This window comes from Entelurus aequoreus, linkage group LG11 (assembly GCF_033978785.1).
Source record: "Entelurus aequoreus isolate RoL-2023_Sb linkage group LG11, RoL_Eaeq_v1.1, whole genome shotgun sequence".
Lineage (NCBI taxonomy): Eukaryota > Metazoa > Chordata > Actinopteri > Syngnathiformes > Syngnathidae > Entelurus > Entelurus aequoreus.
Window position 1 is genome coordinate 5392344 of NC_084741.1, and position 17943 is coordinate 5410286.

Sequence of the window (17943 nt, forward strand, 5' to 3'; positions counted from 1 at the left end):
GTGGCCACGATACTAAACAGCCCACTGATTGGCTCGGTCTAATCTACTGGCCAATATATTGAAATTATTATTTTGTCATGCTCTCACGTTTGATAACAACAACTTAGACAAACTTTAATGATCCACAAGGGAAATTAAATTGTTCCACACAGTAGCTCAGTTACAAAGGATGGAAAGTGTAAGGATGGAAAGGACAATGCAGGTATAAAATAGACTAAAAATGTACCAAAGTAGCAATATAAAATATAACATATATGTAATATTTACATAATATATGTACAGTATATGATATATAACATGTTGTAGTCTAAGTACATTTTAGCTGCTTGGAGAAAAAATATTTATGTTTGGAAAAAAATAATTTAGCCCAAAAGTTGCTCTTCCAATAACAAAGTTGCTACAACTTAGTTATTATACAGGTTATGGAATGTAAATGAAAAGATCCGGTTTGTGGACTTCAGATCTCCTGCACCGTAAACTCACCCAGCTCACGTGATGGCCTCCACCTGTCAGTGGATCACCAACTTCCTGACTGACAGGAGGCAGCAGGTGAGGCTGGGGAACATCACGTCCAGCACTGGCGCCCCCCAGGGGTGTGTTCTTTCCCCACTGCTCTTCTCCCTCAACATCAGGGGTGTCCATTACGTGGATGGCGAGCTAGCGGTGGATGGTGGAGGGTGTGTCAGTCCATCGCCAGCCAGGCATTAAAAAAAGACGTGACTTTGGTCACTTGATTGACATTCACGGCACCCGAGGGTCTTGTGAGATGACGCCGGCTGCTGCCAGATCATTATTGAGAAAAAACGACCGATACGAAGGCGAGAAACACTTTTTATTTCAACAGACTCTCGCGCCGTACCTGCCGTCAAAACTCTAAAGACCGACTGCACAGTTCCTGTCTTCACAATAAAAGCCCTGCTCCATCCTGCCTGCGCTAACAAAATAAGAGTCTCAGAAAGCTGGCAAGCTACGGAGTTTGCCGCCAATGTATTTCTTGTAAAGTGCATAAAAAGGAGTATGGAAGCTGGACACTTTCATGTGGTATTGGACAGAAAGGGGGACTTTTTTCTCCTCCATTGTAAAATGTGGAGGTTGTCATCACTACTGTCTGATTCCAATCAATGCAAGTTTTTTGTAATTTATTTTATTTTATTTTGTGTTTTATTTTATTTATTTATATATTTTTATTTTGTATTTATTTATTTATTTAATTTTGTATTTTTCTCCTCCATTTGAAAATGTGGATGTTATCATCACTACTGTCTGATTCCAATCAATGCAAGTTTTTTGTATTTTATTTTGTGTTTTATTTTATTTATTTATGTATTTATTTATTTATATTTTTATTAATTTTTTATTTCATTTTGTTTCATTTTATTTCATTTTATTTTATTTTGTATTTTTCTCCTCCATTTGAAAATGTGGAGGTTATCATCACTACTGTCTGATTCCAATCAATGCAAGTTTTTTGTAATTTATTTTATTGTATTTTGTGTTTTATTTTATTTATATATTTTTATTTTGTATTTATTTATTTATTAAATTTTATTTTGTTTCATTTTATTTTATTTTGTATTTTTCTCCTCCATTCAAAAACGTGGACGTTATCATCACTACTGTCTGATTCCAATCAATGCAAGTTTTTTGTAATTTATTTTATTTTATTTTGTGTTTTATTTTATTTATTTATTTATATATTTTTATTTTGTATTTATTTATTTATTTAATTCTATTTTGTTTCATTTTATTTTATTTTGTATTTTTCTCCTCCATTTGAAAATGTGGACGTTATCATCACTACTGTCTGATTCCAATCAATGCAAGTTTTTTGTATTTTATTTTGTGTTTTATTTTATTTTATTTTATTTATTTATTTATTTTTATTGATTTTTTATTTAATTTTGTTTCATTTTATTTCATTTTATTTTATTTTGTATTTTTCTCCTCCATTTGAAAATGTGGAGGTTATCATCACTACTGTCTGACTCCAATCAATGCAAGTTTTTTGTAATTTATTTTATTTTATTTTGTGTTTTATTTTATTTATTTATTTATATATTTTTATTTTGTATTTATTTAATTTTATTTTGTTTCATTTTATTTTATTTTGTATTTTTCTCCTCCATTTGAAAATGTGGACGTTATCATCACTACTGTCTGATTCCAATCAATGCAAGTTTTTTGTATTTTATTTTGTGTTTTATTTTATTTATTTATTTATGTATTCATTTATTTTTATTAATTTTTTATTTTATTTTGTTTCATTTTATTTTATTTTGTATTTTTCTCCTCCATTTGAAAATGTGGATGTTATCACCACTACTGTCTGATTCCAATCAATGCAAGTCATCACAATCATACCAACTTATATTCGTGTTTTCATGAAAGAAAGGAATGTTAAACATGCTTGTATTATCATTAAACACCTTTTAACTTGTTAACCTCTCTTTCATAATAAATCAATATATATGTATTATATTTATATACTGTATATATATATATACATACATACATACATACATACATATACAGGTATATATATATATATATATATATATATATATATATATATATATATATATATATATATATGTGTGTGTGTGTATGTATGTATTTTGGTATTTAAAATATTGGTATGTGAGACCATATTGTTGTACAGGAAACTCTTCAATAACGGAGAAGAATATGAAGTGTGTGATGTATGTTACGGTAGCACCTGGTGGACTTTAGCCCACAGAAGTTAAGTCCTAGTCCACGTTAGAACAAAACCATGAGTGAGCAAACACCGGGCTGCTGTTTGGTTAACCACACAGTTTGTCTCCATCTCACAACAGAAAGCATCCATGTAGAAACGCAGATAACTAAACAGGATTTAATAACCCGCATCTGACTGTCCCAGACTTTTGCCCGTTGCCGGGGGCGACAGGAGTAGGCAGTCGGGGGGGGGGGGAGGAGATAAATTGCAGCGCTATAATAACTGCTGTTATCCGCTGTGGATGTTTGGACGTCCATGTAAGTAGGAGCGAGTGGATGACAGAGATCCAATAAAGCCAGCTGAGCAATCACCTGTGAGGGCGGGCCAAGGTGGCTGCCTGGGACAGGAAGTGTGCACAGGTGGAGAGCAGAGGCACCATCCACCAAGAGGAAGACATTAAAATACTCAAAACTCACCAGTGGCTGGAGGGGAATTCCTCTGGAGGCTGTTCAAGGATCTTTTATTGCTTCTGGCTTACCTGCAAGGTAAGACACTCACATGTTTACATCCATATTTCTTTGTCTTGTGTCTCATTGTCTAGTATGAACAATAAAAGTATTTGATTGAAAAAGACTTCATGAAATGTTGCGGCTAATAACACTGGGATATTTAAACAACAACTAGTATTAAAGTTGGCATGCTAAATATTAATTATGACACCGGTTAGTCGTCAATGATTCAGTGAAGTCTAATTTGATGTTTTTGCCAGTATTTGATCATTCTATAAAAAAACTAAACAAGTTTTTTTTAATTTATTATTGATAAATTCAGTGGCATGTCTGAAAGTATAAGCAAATACAGAATTTGTTGAAAGGACTAGTTGGTACAATCCCTGGGGACTCTGCATGGCAGGGGCGTCCTCCTCCCTGAGTCAGGCTTGCACCTGACCGCATACCTAAATGTAATATTACAGTAAATAAGAAACACAATAAATTAAAGCTGCAAGCAGCGATGGACGGGACCGACTTTGACGGCACATAAAATCCAAACCGGAGTAGTAATTAAAACTCTTTCGTCAACTTTTAATCAGAAGGGTTCGATCTCTCTCCTGTGCTAGTTTGAAGCCGACACGACAAACGCGCTCAGAGGAGATAATTTTTGAAAAAAGGTGAACGTTTTTTACAAAACTTTTGTTTTGAAGGGGGAATTGCAAACTTCCTGTTGATTTTAGCTGAGGGTTGTCAATATATGAAATGTAGGTCTAAGTGAGACCTACATAGAGGTTTTTGTTTCATGTCTCTACGACATTCCTATTGGAAGTTACAGGCAGTTTTGTCTGTGTTTTCTACCTAGGAGCAGTTTTGTCTGTATTTTCTTCCTAGGGGGCGCAAGGGCGCAATTTTGAGTTTTGGGGTTGGGTTTTTTTTATTAGATCGCAATTTCTGCCAGTCCTGATGTGTGTGTCCAGTTTGGTGAGTTTTGAAGCATGTTAAGAGGGTCAAATTACAGCTCAAAGAGGCAAAAGTGACTGTTTTTATAAAACTTTTGTTTTGAAGGGGGAATTGCAAACTTCCTGTGGATTTTTGCTGAAGGATGTCAGTGTATGAAATCTAGATCTAAGTGAGACCTACATAGAGGTTTTTGTTTCATGTCTCTCCAACATTCCTAGTGGGAGTTACAGGCAGTTTTGTCTGTGTTTTCTTCCTAGGGGGCGCTAGAGCGCAATTTTGAGTTTTGGGTTTTTTTTTTTTTTTATTAGATCGCAATTTTTGCCAGTCCTGATGTGTGTGTCCAGTTTGGTGAGTTTTGAAGCATGTTAAGAGGGTCAAATTATACCTCAAAGAGGCAAAAGTGACTGTTTTTATAAAACCTTTGTTTTGAAGGGGGAATTGCAAACTTCCTGTTGATTTTAGCTGGGGGTTGTCAATATATGAAATCTAGATCTAAGTGAGACCTACATAGAGGTTTTTGTTTCATGTCTCTCCAACATTCCTAGTGGGAGTTACAGGCAGTTTTGTCTGTGTTTTCTTTCTAGGGGGCGCTAGAGCGCAATTTTGAGTTTTGGGGCTAGGTTTTTTGATTAGATCGCCATTTTCGCCAGTCCTGATGTGTGTGTCCAGTTTGGTGAGTTTTGAAGCATGTTAAGGGGGTCAAATTACAGCTCAAAGAGGCAAAAGTGACTGTTTTTATAAAACTTTTGTTTTGAAGGGGGAATTGCAAACTTCCTGTTGATTTTAGCTGGGGGTTGTCAATATATGAAATCTAGATCTAAGTGAGACCTACATAGAGGTTTTTGTTTCATGTCTCTCCAACATTCCTAGTGGGAGTTACAGGCAGTTTTGTCTGTGTTTTCTTCCTAGGGGGCGCTAGAGCGCAATTTTGTGTTTTGGGGTTGGGTTTTTTTATTAGATCGCAATTTTTGCCAGTCCTGATGTGTGTGTCCAGTTTGGTGAGTTTTGAAGCATGTTAAGGGGGTCAAATTACAGCTCAAAGAGGCAAAAGTGACTGTTTTTATAAAACTTTTGTTTTGAAGGGGGAATTGCAAACTTCCTGTGGATTTTTGCTGAAGGATGTCAGTGTATGAAATCTAGATCTAAGTGAGACCTACATAGAGGTTTTTGTTTCATGTCTCTCCAACATTCCTAGTGGGAGTTACAGGCAGTTTTGTCTGTGTTGTCTTCCTAGGGGGCGCTAGAGCGCAATTTTGAGTTTTGGGGCTAGGTTTTTTGATTAGATCGCCATTTTCGCCAGTCCTGATGTGTGTGTCCAGTTTGGTGAGTTTTGAAGCATGTTAAGGGGTCAAATTACAGCTCAAAGAGGCGGCGGTATAATAAAGAATAATAAAACCTTACAATTACAATAGGGTCCTCTGTCCCAAAGGGACATTGCGGTCCCTAATTACATTGTTTTCAATATATTGTCATCATTACTTTCAATTATAGTATAATAAAAAACCAGGTTTTAAAATTGGGTTTCATTCGATAAAAAAACAAACACGTTTTTAAAATGTATTATTGACATTCTGTGGCAAGGTACATGTTTGAAAGTAATAAACAAATACATAATATTGCAGTAAATAAGAAACACAATAAATTACATTATTTTCAATATATTGTCATCATTACTTTTAATTATAGTATAATAAAAAAACAGGTTTTAAAATTGGGTATCATTCGATAAAAAAAGAACTTTTTATTTATCTATTGTTGACAAATTATGTGGCAAGGTACATGTTTGAAAGTATAAGCAAATATATAATATTACAGTAATTAAGAAACACAATAAATTACATTATTTTTAATATATTGTCATCATTCCTTTTAATTATAGTAAAATAAAAAAAAGTTTTAAAATTGGGTAACATAAAATCACAGACCTTGACAAGGCCAAGGTGCCAAAACTTCAATTTAATTGGATTTTATGAAAATTATGTTGAAATGGCCTAAAATTTCATGTCACTAAAAACATTTTTTTTATTTTATTTTTTTATTTCATAATATTAAAATAAAAAAAGGAAAATTGGGGATAATAATAAACATGTTTTTTGAAGAGTGATTAAAAATGACATGTTTAAATAATAAAAATAATAAACTAAGTAAATAAATGATCAATCCAAGTTTATTTATCAAGCCCTTAATCAGAAATGCCTCAGAGGGCTATATGATAATATATCATTATTAATATTGTTATATAAAGTCATCATGTGTTCTGTTGTTGATAAAGAATCAGATTATTATATTAAGAGTGATGGGACAGGATATTATAACATTTCGCTTCTTCCTGCTCCTTTACGGAAACACATGTTTTTTTTATTTACCTTGGTAGATGGAGAGTATTTTTGATTGTTGTGATCAAAATAAAGTCAAAGATGGAGATTTATATAATGAAACCATAATAATAAAGAAAGAATTGCACCGAAATTACATTAAACTAATAATTCACTAAGTTTCAAACTTTGAATTCTACAACAAAGTTTCTGAAAATCTGACAGAAAATTCAGAAAAATACGAAATTAAGAGTCTTAACATGAACAAGTGCTAAAATAAATGACAAGAATGCAGTTAATAATTATAATTAATTAAATTAATAAAAAATTTATTCATGGAACAATCACGTTTGTATCCTAAATGATACATTATCTATAAATTTAGCTCCTACTAAGCAGAGTGCATCTAATCAGACTCCCCAACTTATTAATGGTAAATGTGGAGGAAGGAGAGTGAAAATAGTTGAAAAAAAAAAAATAATAATCCCCTAAATCAGTGGTCCCCAACCTTTTTATAGCTGCGGACCGGTCAACGCTTGAAAATTTGTCCCACGGACCGGTGGGGGGTGAGATGGGTGTATTTAAAAAAAAAAAAAAAAATGTTTTTGTTTTTTTACATAAATAAATACAATCATGTGTGCTTACGGACTGTATCCCTGCAGACTGTATTGATCTATATTGATATATAATGTATATATTGTGTTTTTTATGTTGATTTCATTAAAAAAAATAAAAAAATTTCTTGTGCGGCCCGGTGGTTGGGGACTACTGCCCTAAATCAGTGTTTTTCAACCTTTTTTGAGTCAAGGCACATTTTTTGCGTTGAAAAAACGCGGAGGCACACCACCAGCAGAAATCATTCAAAAACTAAACTCAGTTGACAGTAAAAAGTCGTTGTCGCAATTGTTGGATATGACTTTAAAGCATAACCAAGCATGCATCACTATAGTTCTAATGTTTTAGTTCTTGTCTTGCGCTCCTATTTTGGTGGATTTTTCAATTTTTTTGGGGTATTTTCCTGTAGCAGTTTCATGTCTTCCTTTGAGCAATATTTCCTGCATCTACTTTGTTTTAACAGTCAAGAATATTTCAGTTGTTTTTATCCTTCTTTGTGGGGACATTGTTGGTTGTCAAGTCATGTTCGGATGTACATTGTCTTTGCTCCACAGTAAGTCTTTGCTGTCGTCCAGCATTCTGGTTTTTGTTTACTTTGTAGTCAGTTCAGTTGTAGTTTTGTTCTGCATAGCCTTCCCTAAGCTTCAATGCCTTTTCTTAGGGACACTCACTTTTTGGTTTAATCATTTTTTTACCTGCACGGTGCCTCCCGCTGTTTCCGACATCTACAAAGCAATTAGCTACCTGCTGCCACCTACTGATATGGAAGAGTATTACACGGTTACTCTGCCGAGCTCTAGACAGCACCGACACTCAACAACAACACATCATTTGCAGACTAGAATTACTGCTTTGCAAAACTTATTTTTAACCCAAATAGGTGAACTTAGATAATCTCCCACGGCACACCAGACTGTATCTCACGTGTGCCGCGGCACGGTGGTTGAAAAACACTGCCCCTAAATGACTAAAGCAAAACACGTGCTGCAGTTTCCTGCTGGTTGTTTGGCGTGTGCACACATGACATCAAAGTGGGTCATCATGTTTGTTCCTCCGACCAGAACAGAAGTTAATAAAGACGACATCACTTCACGTGTGGCGCGACTTTGATGCCAAACATCAACAAAGCGGCAGGAGTGGCGAGCATCGGCACGTGGCGACGATAACAATCACGCGTTTTATTATTATTCTCCAAAATGGTCTTTAATCAGGAGGAAAACATGCAACAATTCTATTTCTACAGAACTGATAGAAGTCTACATTTACCCGGAAAACCCAACTACACATTTTTACATAGCTGCCATTTTTTTGATTGATGCCGTGAGATACAGTCTGGTGTGCCGTGGGAGATGATCTAATTTCACCTATTTGGGTTAAAAATATGTTTTGCAAAGCAGTAATTCTAGTCTGCAAATGATGTGTTGTTGTTGAGTGTCGGTGCTGTCTAGAGCTCGGCAGAGTAACCGTGTAATACTCTTCCATATCAGTAGGTGGCAGCAGGTAGCTAATTGCTTTGTAGATGTCGGAAACAGTGGGAGGCAGTGTGCAGGTAAAAAGGTATCTAATGCTTGAACCAAAAATAAACAAAAGGTGAGTGCCTCTAAGAAAAGGCATTGAAGCTTAGGGATGGCTATGCAGAATGAAACTAAAACTGAACTGGCTACAAAGTAAACAAAAACCAGAATGCTGGACGACAGCAAAGACTTACTGTGGAGCAAAGACAATGTACATCCGAACATGACATGACAATCAACAATGTCCCCACAAAGAAGGTTTAAAACAACTGAAATATTCTTGATTGCTAAAACAAAGTAGATGCGGGAAATACACTGCAAAAACTGTAATCTAAGTAAGATGAAATATCTCAAATAAGGGTGATATTTGCTTATTTTTTGTCTGATAAGATAATTCTTCCCACTAAGCAGATTTTATGTTAGAGTGTTTTACTTGTTTTAAGTGTTTTGGTCCTAAAGGATCTCAGCTTGTTGCTGAGATTTGATGAGCTATATTGAGTAAAACATGCTTGAAACTAGAATATCAACTGTTGCAAAGCTGTGTCATCAACACTCACAAGTATAAAACTACTTTTTTTAAAGTAATCATTTCTTACTTCAAGCATGAAAAAAAAAATCATAATGCCGAGCGCATATCATTATGTCAAGATAATGGCACTAGCATTTATTTAATTTCAGAATATTTTTCAACATATTGAACAAAAAGGTCTCTTTTTTCTACCAAGAAAAGTGCACTTGTTATTAGTGAGAATATACTTATTTGAAGGTATTTTCGGGTTCATCGAGGTTAGCTAATTTGACTTGTTTTGGAAAGTCTTGACAAGCCGAATTTTCTTGTTCTATTGGCAGATAATTTTGCTTAGTTCAAGTAAAATACCCCTCATTTTTGTCATTCTTTTTCTTGTTTTTGAACACTGACTTTTTGCAGTGTATCGCTCAAAGAAAGACATGAAACTTTGATTGATTGAAATGAGACTTTTATTAGTAGGTTGCACAGTGAAGTACATATTCCGTACAATTGCATGCCTGATGCAAGGGCTGTTTAACACCTTTCTTACGTCATGACTCTGGAGACCGATGAGGTCTCCAGAGTCAGCAGGTTTATTGACATTCAAAAGGGTGAAAATAAAAAGACAAACAATACAGTCAATATATACATATGTTATGCAAATGTATTCATGTATATGCTGTAATGCTACCTTACACTGCAAAAAGTCAGTGTTCAAAAACAAGAAAAGAAAATACAAAAATGAGGGGTATTTTACTTGAACTAAGCAAAATGATCTGCCAATAGAACAAGAAAATTTGGCTTGTCAAGACTTTCCAAAACAAGTCAAATTAGCTATCATGAATCAATTTAAGTGGACCCCGACTTAAACAAGTTGAAAAACTTATTCGGGTGTTACCATTTAGTGGTCAATTGTACGGAATATGTACTTCACTGTGCAACCTACTAATAAAAGTCTCAATCAATCAATCAATCAAAACCTCAATGAACCCCAAAATAGCTTAAAATAAGTATATTCTCACTAATAACAAGTGCACTTTTCTTGGTAGAAAAAAAGAGACCTTTTTGTTCAATATGTTGAAAAATATTCTGAAATTAAATAAATGCTAGTGCCATTATCTTGACATAATGATATGCGCTCGGCATTATGATTTTTTTTTCATGCTTGAAGTAAGAAATGATTACTTTAAAAAAAGTAGTTTTATACTTGTGAGTGTTGATGACACAGCTTTGCAACACTTGATATTCTAGTTTCAAGCATGTTTTACTCAATATAGCTCATCCTACCAAGTCAGACCTACACTGTTCCAATATCAATTTCACTGTTCTCAATTGTTGATGACTGATGATAACAACCAAACCTAACCCCCACCCCCCCACCCCCTCCACACCCTGGATTGTAAATCATGTAAATAACTCAATGTGATTATCTTGTGTGATGACTGTATTATGATGATAGTATATATCTGATAGTATATACACTACCGTTCAAAAGTTTGGGGGTCACATTGAAATGTCCTTATTTTTGAAGGAAAAGCACTGTACTTTTCAATGAAGATAACTTTAAACTAGTCTTAACTTTAAAGAAATACACTCTATAAATTGCTAATGTGGTAAATGACTATTCGAGCTGCAAATGTCTGGTTTTTGGTGCAATATCTACATAGGTGTATAGAGGCCCATTTCCAGCAACTATCACTCCAGTGTTCTAATGGTACAATGTGCTTGCTCATTGGCTCAGAAGGCTAATTGATGATTAGAAAACCCTTGTGCAATCATGTTCACACATCTGAAAACACTTTAGCTCGTTACAGAAGCTACAAAACTGACCTTTCTTTGAGCAGATTGAGTTTCTGGAGCATCACATTTGTGGGGCCAATTAAACGCTCAAAATGGCCAGAAAAAGAGAACTTTCATCTGAAACTCGACAGTCTATTCTTGTTCTTAGAAATGAAGGCTATTCCACAAAATTGTTTGGGTGACCCCAAACTTTTGAACGGTAGTGTGTATATATATATATATATATATATATATATATATATATATATATATATATATATATATATATATATATATATATATATATATCACATGGACATAGATAAGACCTTCTGGAGGAAAGTTCTGTGGTCAGATGAAACAAAAATGGAGCTGTTTGGCCACAATACCCAGCAATGTGTTTGGAGGAGAAAAGGTGGGGCCTTTAATCCCAGGAACACCATTCCTACCATCAATGGGACAATGAAAAAGGAGGATTAGCTCCAAATTCTTCAGGACAAGCTAAAATCATCAGCCCGGAGGTTGGGTCTTGGGCGCAGTTGGGTGTTCCAACAGGACAATGACCCCAAACACACTTCAAAAGTGGCAAAGGAATGGCTAAATCAGGCCAATTAAACGCTCAAAATGGCCAGAAAAAGAGAACTTTCATCTGAAACTCGATAGTCTATTCTTGTTCTTAGAAATGAAGGCTATTCCACAAAATTGTTTGGGTGACCCCAAACTTTTGAACGTTAGTGTATCTGTATCATGAATCAATTTAAGTGGACCCCAACTTAAGTTGAAAAACTTATTCGGGTGTTACCATTTAGTGGTCAATTGTACGGAATATGTACTTCACTGTGCAATCTACATAATATAGTTAGCTTGTGTGTACAGTTACATTTTCCTGAGGGAACTCTCCTGAAGGAATCAATAAAGTACTATCTATCTACTAATAAAAGTCTCAATCAATCAAAAAAAATCAAATCTCAGCAACAAACTGTAATATCTTACTGAGATCATTTAGGACCAAAACACTTAAAACAACTAAAACACTCTAACATAAAATCCAATGTATGGCCGCGCAAGTCCCGGGATGCCCAAAATGTCCATAACACACCCAGCCGAGTCCCACGGGGGATAAAAGTTGGAAAAGTCTGCAAAAGTCCCAAAAATGTTCTAAATACCTACCCAGGTTGGAGTCCCACAGGTCCAAAACGCGCCCAGCAAAGTCCCACGGGAAGGCGGGGAGAAAAGTGAGAAAATTCGGTCAAATGTTGAAAAATCACACGGGTTCAAGTGCCACAAGTCTTAAGACTCCATGTGGGACTTGAACCTGGGTAGGTATTTTGAACATTTTTGGGACTTTTGCCGACTTTTCCAACTTTTATCCCCCGTGGGACTCGGCTGGGTGTGTTATGGACATTTTTTGCATCCCGGGACATGTGCGGCCGGCAGCGGGACTCGTGAGACTGGAACCCCGGGGAGGCATTTTGGACAAAATTGGGACATTTGACCATTTTGGCCGCCTTTCCCCCTCTTCTTCCCCGCCTTCCTGTGCACCATTGCTGGGTGTGTTTTGGACATTTGGACAAAAATAGTTTCAAGCATGTTTTACTCAATATAGGTCATCAAATCTCAGCAACAAGCTGTAATATCTTACTGAGATAATTTAGGAGCAAAACACTCTAACATAAAATCTGCTTAGTGAGAAGAATGATCTTATCAGACAGAAAATAAGCAAATATTACCCTTATTTGAGATATTTATCTTACTGAGATGTCACTTGTTGCAGTGTACATATATGCTGTAATGCTACCTTACAAGGCATGAGAAGGTAAACAAAAGTGCATTTGTACTACGACGCCATCTTAGATGACATCGCAAATGATCGCTAACGAGCATGACAAAGATCTCATTATACATCACAAATCGTGAATTTGGCGAGAAATATTTTAGACAAAAACCAAGTTTCAAAGTTCAACTTATGATACGTACCGGCGATGCAACCTTAACGAAAAGATATATGCAGTATTTCTTGGAAAAGAACCAGCATAAAGTGGTCCTCCGTAGATGTCTCTGCTTGGCTGATGCAACTTCCGGTCAATAAAGTTGGATTGAAATGGACGCACTTCTGAAAGATGTAGTACCTGCCCTGACCACTTGACGGCGACAAATACACATGTAATAATGTTCATTCAATAACAAGCAATAAGCACAACACACTTCAACAACAAGAGTTTACAACTTTTAGTTGTAACAGAACACTTGGTTATGCTTTAAAGTAGAGATGTCCGATATTATCGGCTGATAAATGCTTTAAAATGTAATATCGGAAATTATCGGTATCGTTTTTTAAAATTATCGGTATCGTTTATTTATTTTTAATTTTTTTGATTAAATCAACATAAAAAACACAAGATACACTTACAATTAGTGCACCAACGCAAAAAAAACTCCCTCCCCCATTTACACTCATTCACACAAAAGGGTTGTTTCTTTCTGTTATTAATATTCTGCTTCCTACATTATATATCAATACAGTCTGCAAGGGATACAGTCCGTAAGCACACATGATTGTGCGTGCTGCTGCTCCACTAATAGTACTAACCTTTAACACTTCATTTGACTCATTTTCATTCATTACTAGTTTCTATGTAACTGTTTTTATATTGTTTTACTTTCTTTTTTATTCAAGAAAATGTTTTTAATCTATTTATCTTACTTTATTTTATTAATTTTTTTTAAACTGACTATTCTAGCTGCAAATGTCTGGTTTTTGGTGCAATATCTACATAGGTGTATAGAGGCCCATTTCCAGCAACTATCACTCCAGTGTTCTAATGGTACAATGTGTTTGCTCATTGGCTCAGAAGGCTAATTGATGATTAGAAAACCCTTGTGCAATCATGTTCACACATCTGAAAACACTTTAGCTCGTTACAGAAGCTACAAAACTGACCTTCCTTTGAGCAGATGGAGTTTCTGGAGCATCACATTTGTGGGGTCAATTAAACGCTCAAAATGGCCAGAAAAAGAGAACTTTCATCTGAAACTCGACAGTCTGTATATATATATATATATATATATATATATATATATATATATATATATATATATATATATATATATATATATATATATATATATATATATGCATATATATATATATATACATATATATATATATACATATATATATACATATATATATATATATATATATATATATATATATATATATATATATATATATATATATATATATATATATATATATATATATATATATATATATATATATATATATATCACATGGACATAGATAAGACCTTCTGGAGGAAAGTTCTGTGGTCAGATGAAACAAAAATGGAGCTGTTTGGCCACAATACCCAGCAATGTGTTTGGAGGAGAAAAGGTGGGGCCTTTAATCCCAGGAACACCATTCCTACCATCAATGGGACAATGAAAAAGGAGGATTAGCTCCAAATTGTTCAGGACAAGCTAAAATCATCAGCCCGGAGGTTGGGTCTTGGACGCAGTTGGGTGTTCCAACAGGACAATGACCCCAAACACACCTCAAAAGTGGTAAAGGAATGGCTAAATCAGGCTAGAATGAAGGTTTTAGAATGGCCTTCCCAAAGTCCTGACTTAAACGTGTGGACAATGCTGAAGAAACAAGTCCATGTCAGAAAAGCAACACATTTAGCTGAACTGCACCAATTTTGTCAAGAGGAATGGTAAAAAATTTGGAGGTATTCCTAATTTTTCATTGCCCCATTTAAAGCAGCAGTTCCCTTGACAGCAAAACAGGCCCGGAGCATAACACTACCACCACCATGCTTGACGGTAGGGGTGGTGTTCCTGGGATTAAAGGCCTCACCTTTTCTCCTCCAAACATATTTCTGGGTATTGTGGCCAAACAGCTCCATTTTTGTGTCCTCTGACATCACGTGGACAAAGATAAGACCTTCTGGAGGAAAGTTCTACCCAAACGTATGTCGTTGCGCTGCTTAGCTTTTAGCATAACAAACTTATGAAAGTGGTCGGCCATGTTTTGTGTGTACCAAACACTGTGAGATGGAAGTTTGTAAACAACGCGGAGTTAATGGTGTTCTGTGTTCAGTTCTCCCGCAGGAAAAGATGAGCTAACCGTCAGCGACGGGAAAACCGCGACGTCTTCCCGCCTTTGTTTCCCGGAGAACCTGCCAAGAGCCTCCCGGGGGGAGGGACCCCCGACTGCTCCCCCATGTCTCTGGAGGAGATCGTCATGCAGGAGTGCAGCACCGAGCTCTGCCTGTCGGTCTACGTCATCACCTTCGTGCTGGGCTTCCCGGCCAACGTGCTGGCCTTCTACACCTTCAGCATGAAGGTGAGGCAGAAGGCCACGCCCATCGACATCCTGCTCCTCAACCTGACCATCTCGGACCTCCTCTTCCTGCTCTTCCTGCCCTTCAAGATGCAGGAGGTGATGAACAACATGCTGTGGGACATGCCGTACCCGCTCTGCCCGCTGTCGGGCTTCATCTTCTACATGACCATCTACAACAGCACCTTCTTCCTCACCGCCGTCAGCGTGGAGCGCTACCTGGGCGTGGCCTTCCCCATCCAGCACAGCCTGAAGCGCCGGCCGCTCTACGCCGTCGCCGCCAGCGTCTTCTTCTGGATCTTCTCCTTCACCCACCTCAGCATCGTCTTCATCATGCCCATCATCGGCGCCAAGGAGGACCTTCTGGAGGACACTCTGAGCGCCAACGAGGAGCATGAGAACGCCACCGCCGGACTCAACGCCTCGACGTCGGCGCCACAGACCGTGGAGGTGTGCTACGACAACTTCAGCGCGGCCCAGCTGGAGGTGCTGCTGCCCGTGCGCCTGGAGCTCTGCCTGGTGCTCTTCTGCATCCCCTTCCTCATCTGCAGCTTCTGCTACATCAACTTCATCCGCATCCTGTCCAGGCTGCAGCACATCGACCGGCGGCGCCGCCTGCGGGCCATCGGCATGGCGCTGGGGACGCTGCTGGTGTTCGCCGTGTGCTTCGGCCCCTACAACGTGTCCCACGTGGTGGGCTTCCTCACCTGGCAGAACCCCGAGTGGCGGGACAAGGCCCTGCTGTGCAGCACCTTCAACGCCTGCCTGGACCCGCTCATCTTCTACTTCTCGTCCTCGGCCGTGCGGCGCACCGTGGGCAGCGTGATGCAGGGGGTGAAAGGTCGCCTGAGCAGGTGCCTGCCCTGCGGCGTCCCGCGGGCCTGCGGGGGGCGGGCCCAGCCAGATAAGGAGAGCAAACAAGAGCAGATCAATGCCGTCTGATTTATTTCTTTACCGCGGCCCGCAGGAAATTAATGTCCTGTTGATGTTTTCCCACGTGCGCCCGGCTTGCCCGGCGTGTCACTTCCTGCCGGGACCATAAACAACCTGCGACTTTGACGTTGACACGGCAGCAACGCCAGCGCTTGTAATTAATATTCTGATGGACGGAAACAATAAAACCAATATCAGAGGACATTAAACGTCATTCAGTCTGTAAATAAGAGGGTCTTATTTGAACACTGTTAGGAGGATGCTGCCTTAATATTGTTGTTGTTGTTGGATACATTGTAGGCTTGTCCCCATACCAATATTTTGGTACCGGTACCAAAATGTATTTCAATACTTTTCTAAATAAAGGGGACCACAAAAAATGTCATTATTGTCTTTATTTGAACAACAAATCTTAGTGAACATTATTGTCATTTAGTCCTTAAATAAAATAGTGAACATACTAGACAACTTGTCTTTTAGTAGTAAGTAAACAAACAAAGACTCTTAATTAGTCTATGCCAGGGGTCACCAACGCGGTGCCCGCGGGCACCAGGTAGCCCGTAAGGACCAGATGAGTAGCCCGCTGGCCTGTTCTGAAAATAGCTCAAATAGCAGCACTTACCAGTGAGCTGCCTCTATTTTTTAAATTGTATTTATTTACTAGCAAGCTGGTCTCACTTTGCCCGACATTTTAATTGTAAGAGAGACAAAACTCAAATAGAATTTGAAAATCCAAGAAAAAGACTTGGTCTTCACTTGTTTAAATAATTTCATAATTTTTTTTACTTTGCTTCTTATAACTTTCAGAAAGACAATTTTAGAGAAAAAAATACAACTTTAAAAAATGATTTTAGGATTTTTAAACACATATACCTTTTTATCTTTTAAATTCCTTCCTCTTCTTTCCTGACAATTTAAATCAATGTTCAAGTAAAATTTTTTTATTTTATTGTAAAGAATAATACATAAATTTTAATTTAACTCTTCATTTTAGCTTCTGTTTTTTCGACAAAGAATATTTGTGAAATATTTTTTCAAACTTATTATGATTAAAATTCAAAAAAATTATTCTGGCAAATCTAGAAAATCTGTAGAATCAAATTTAAATCTTATTTCAAAGTGTTTTGAATTTCTTTTAAAATTTTTGTCCTGGAAAATCTAGAAGAAATAATGATTTGTCTTTGTTAGAAATATAGCTTGGTCCAATTTGTTATATATTCTAACAAAGTGCAGATTGGATTTTAACCTATTTAAAACATGTCAGAGACAAAACTCAAATAGAATTTGAAAATCCAAGAAAATATTTTAAAGACTTGGTCTTCACTTGTTTAAATAATTTCATACATTTTTTTACTTTGCTTCTTATAACTTTCAGAAAGACAATTTTAGAGAAAAAAATACAACTTTAAAAAATGATTTTAGGATTTTTAAACACATATACCTTTTTATCTTTTAAATTCCTTCCTCTTCTTTCCTGACAATTTAAATCAATGTTCAAGTAAAAAATTTTTTTTAATTGTAAAGAATAATACATACATTTTAATTTAACTCTTCATTTTAGCTTCTGTTTTTTCAACGAAGAATATTTGTGAAATATTTCTTCAAACTTATTATGATTCAAATTCAAAAAAATTATTCTGGCAAATCTAGAAAATCTGTAGAATCAAATTTAAATCTTATTTCAAAGTGTTTTGAATTTATTTTAAAATTTTTGTTTTGGAAAATCTAGAAGAAATAATGATTTGTCTTTGTTAGAAATATAGCTTGGTCCAATTTGTTAAAAAT

General features: G+C 36.4%; 1 protein-coding gene and 1 long non-coding RNA gene across 3 annotated transcripts in view; one reads left to right on the forward strand and one right to left on the reverse strand.

Annotated features, from left to right (window-relative positions):
* Nucleotides 1–12964, reverse strand: part of LOC133659721 (uncharacterized) — a 50191-nt gene extending 37227 nt beyond the window's left edge. For both annotated transcript variants that reach the window (XR_009827708.1, XR_009827707.1), the window contains exons 1-2: nucleotides 12855–12964; nucleotides 3172–3233 (exon numbers count right to left, since the gene is read on the reverse strand). This is a non-coding gene — a long non-coding RNA (uncharacterized LOC133659721). The remainder of the gene's footprint in view (nucleotides 1–3171; nucleotides 3234–12854) is intronic.
* On the forward strand, nucleotides 3041–16478 carry LOC133659717 (free fatty acid receptor 2-like). Its single transcript, XM_062062348.1, has 2 exons — nucleotides 3041–3240; nucleotides 14983–16478. Exon 2 carries the CDS (start codon nucleotides 15106–15108, stop codon nucleotides 16165–16167), a length of 1062 nt encoding a protein of 353 aa, XP_061918332.1. The 5' UTR covers nucleotides 3041–3240; nucleotides 14983–15105; the 3' UTR covers nucleotides 16168–16478.
* The last annotated feature ends 1465 nt before the right edge of the window (nucleotides 16479–17943 follow it).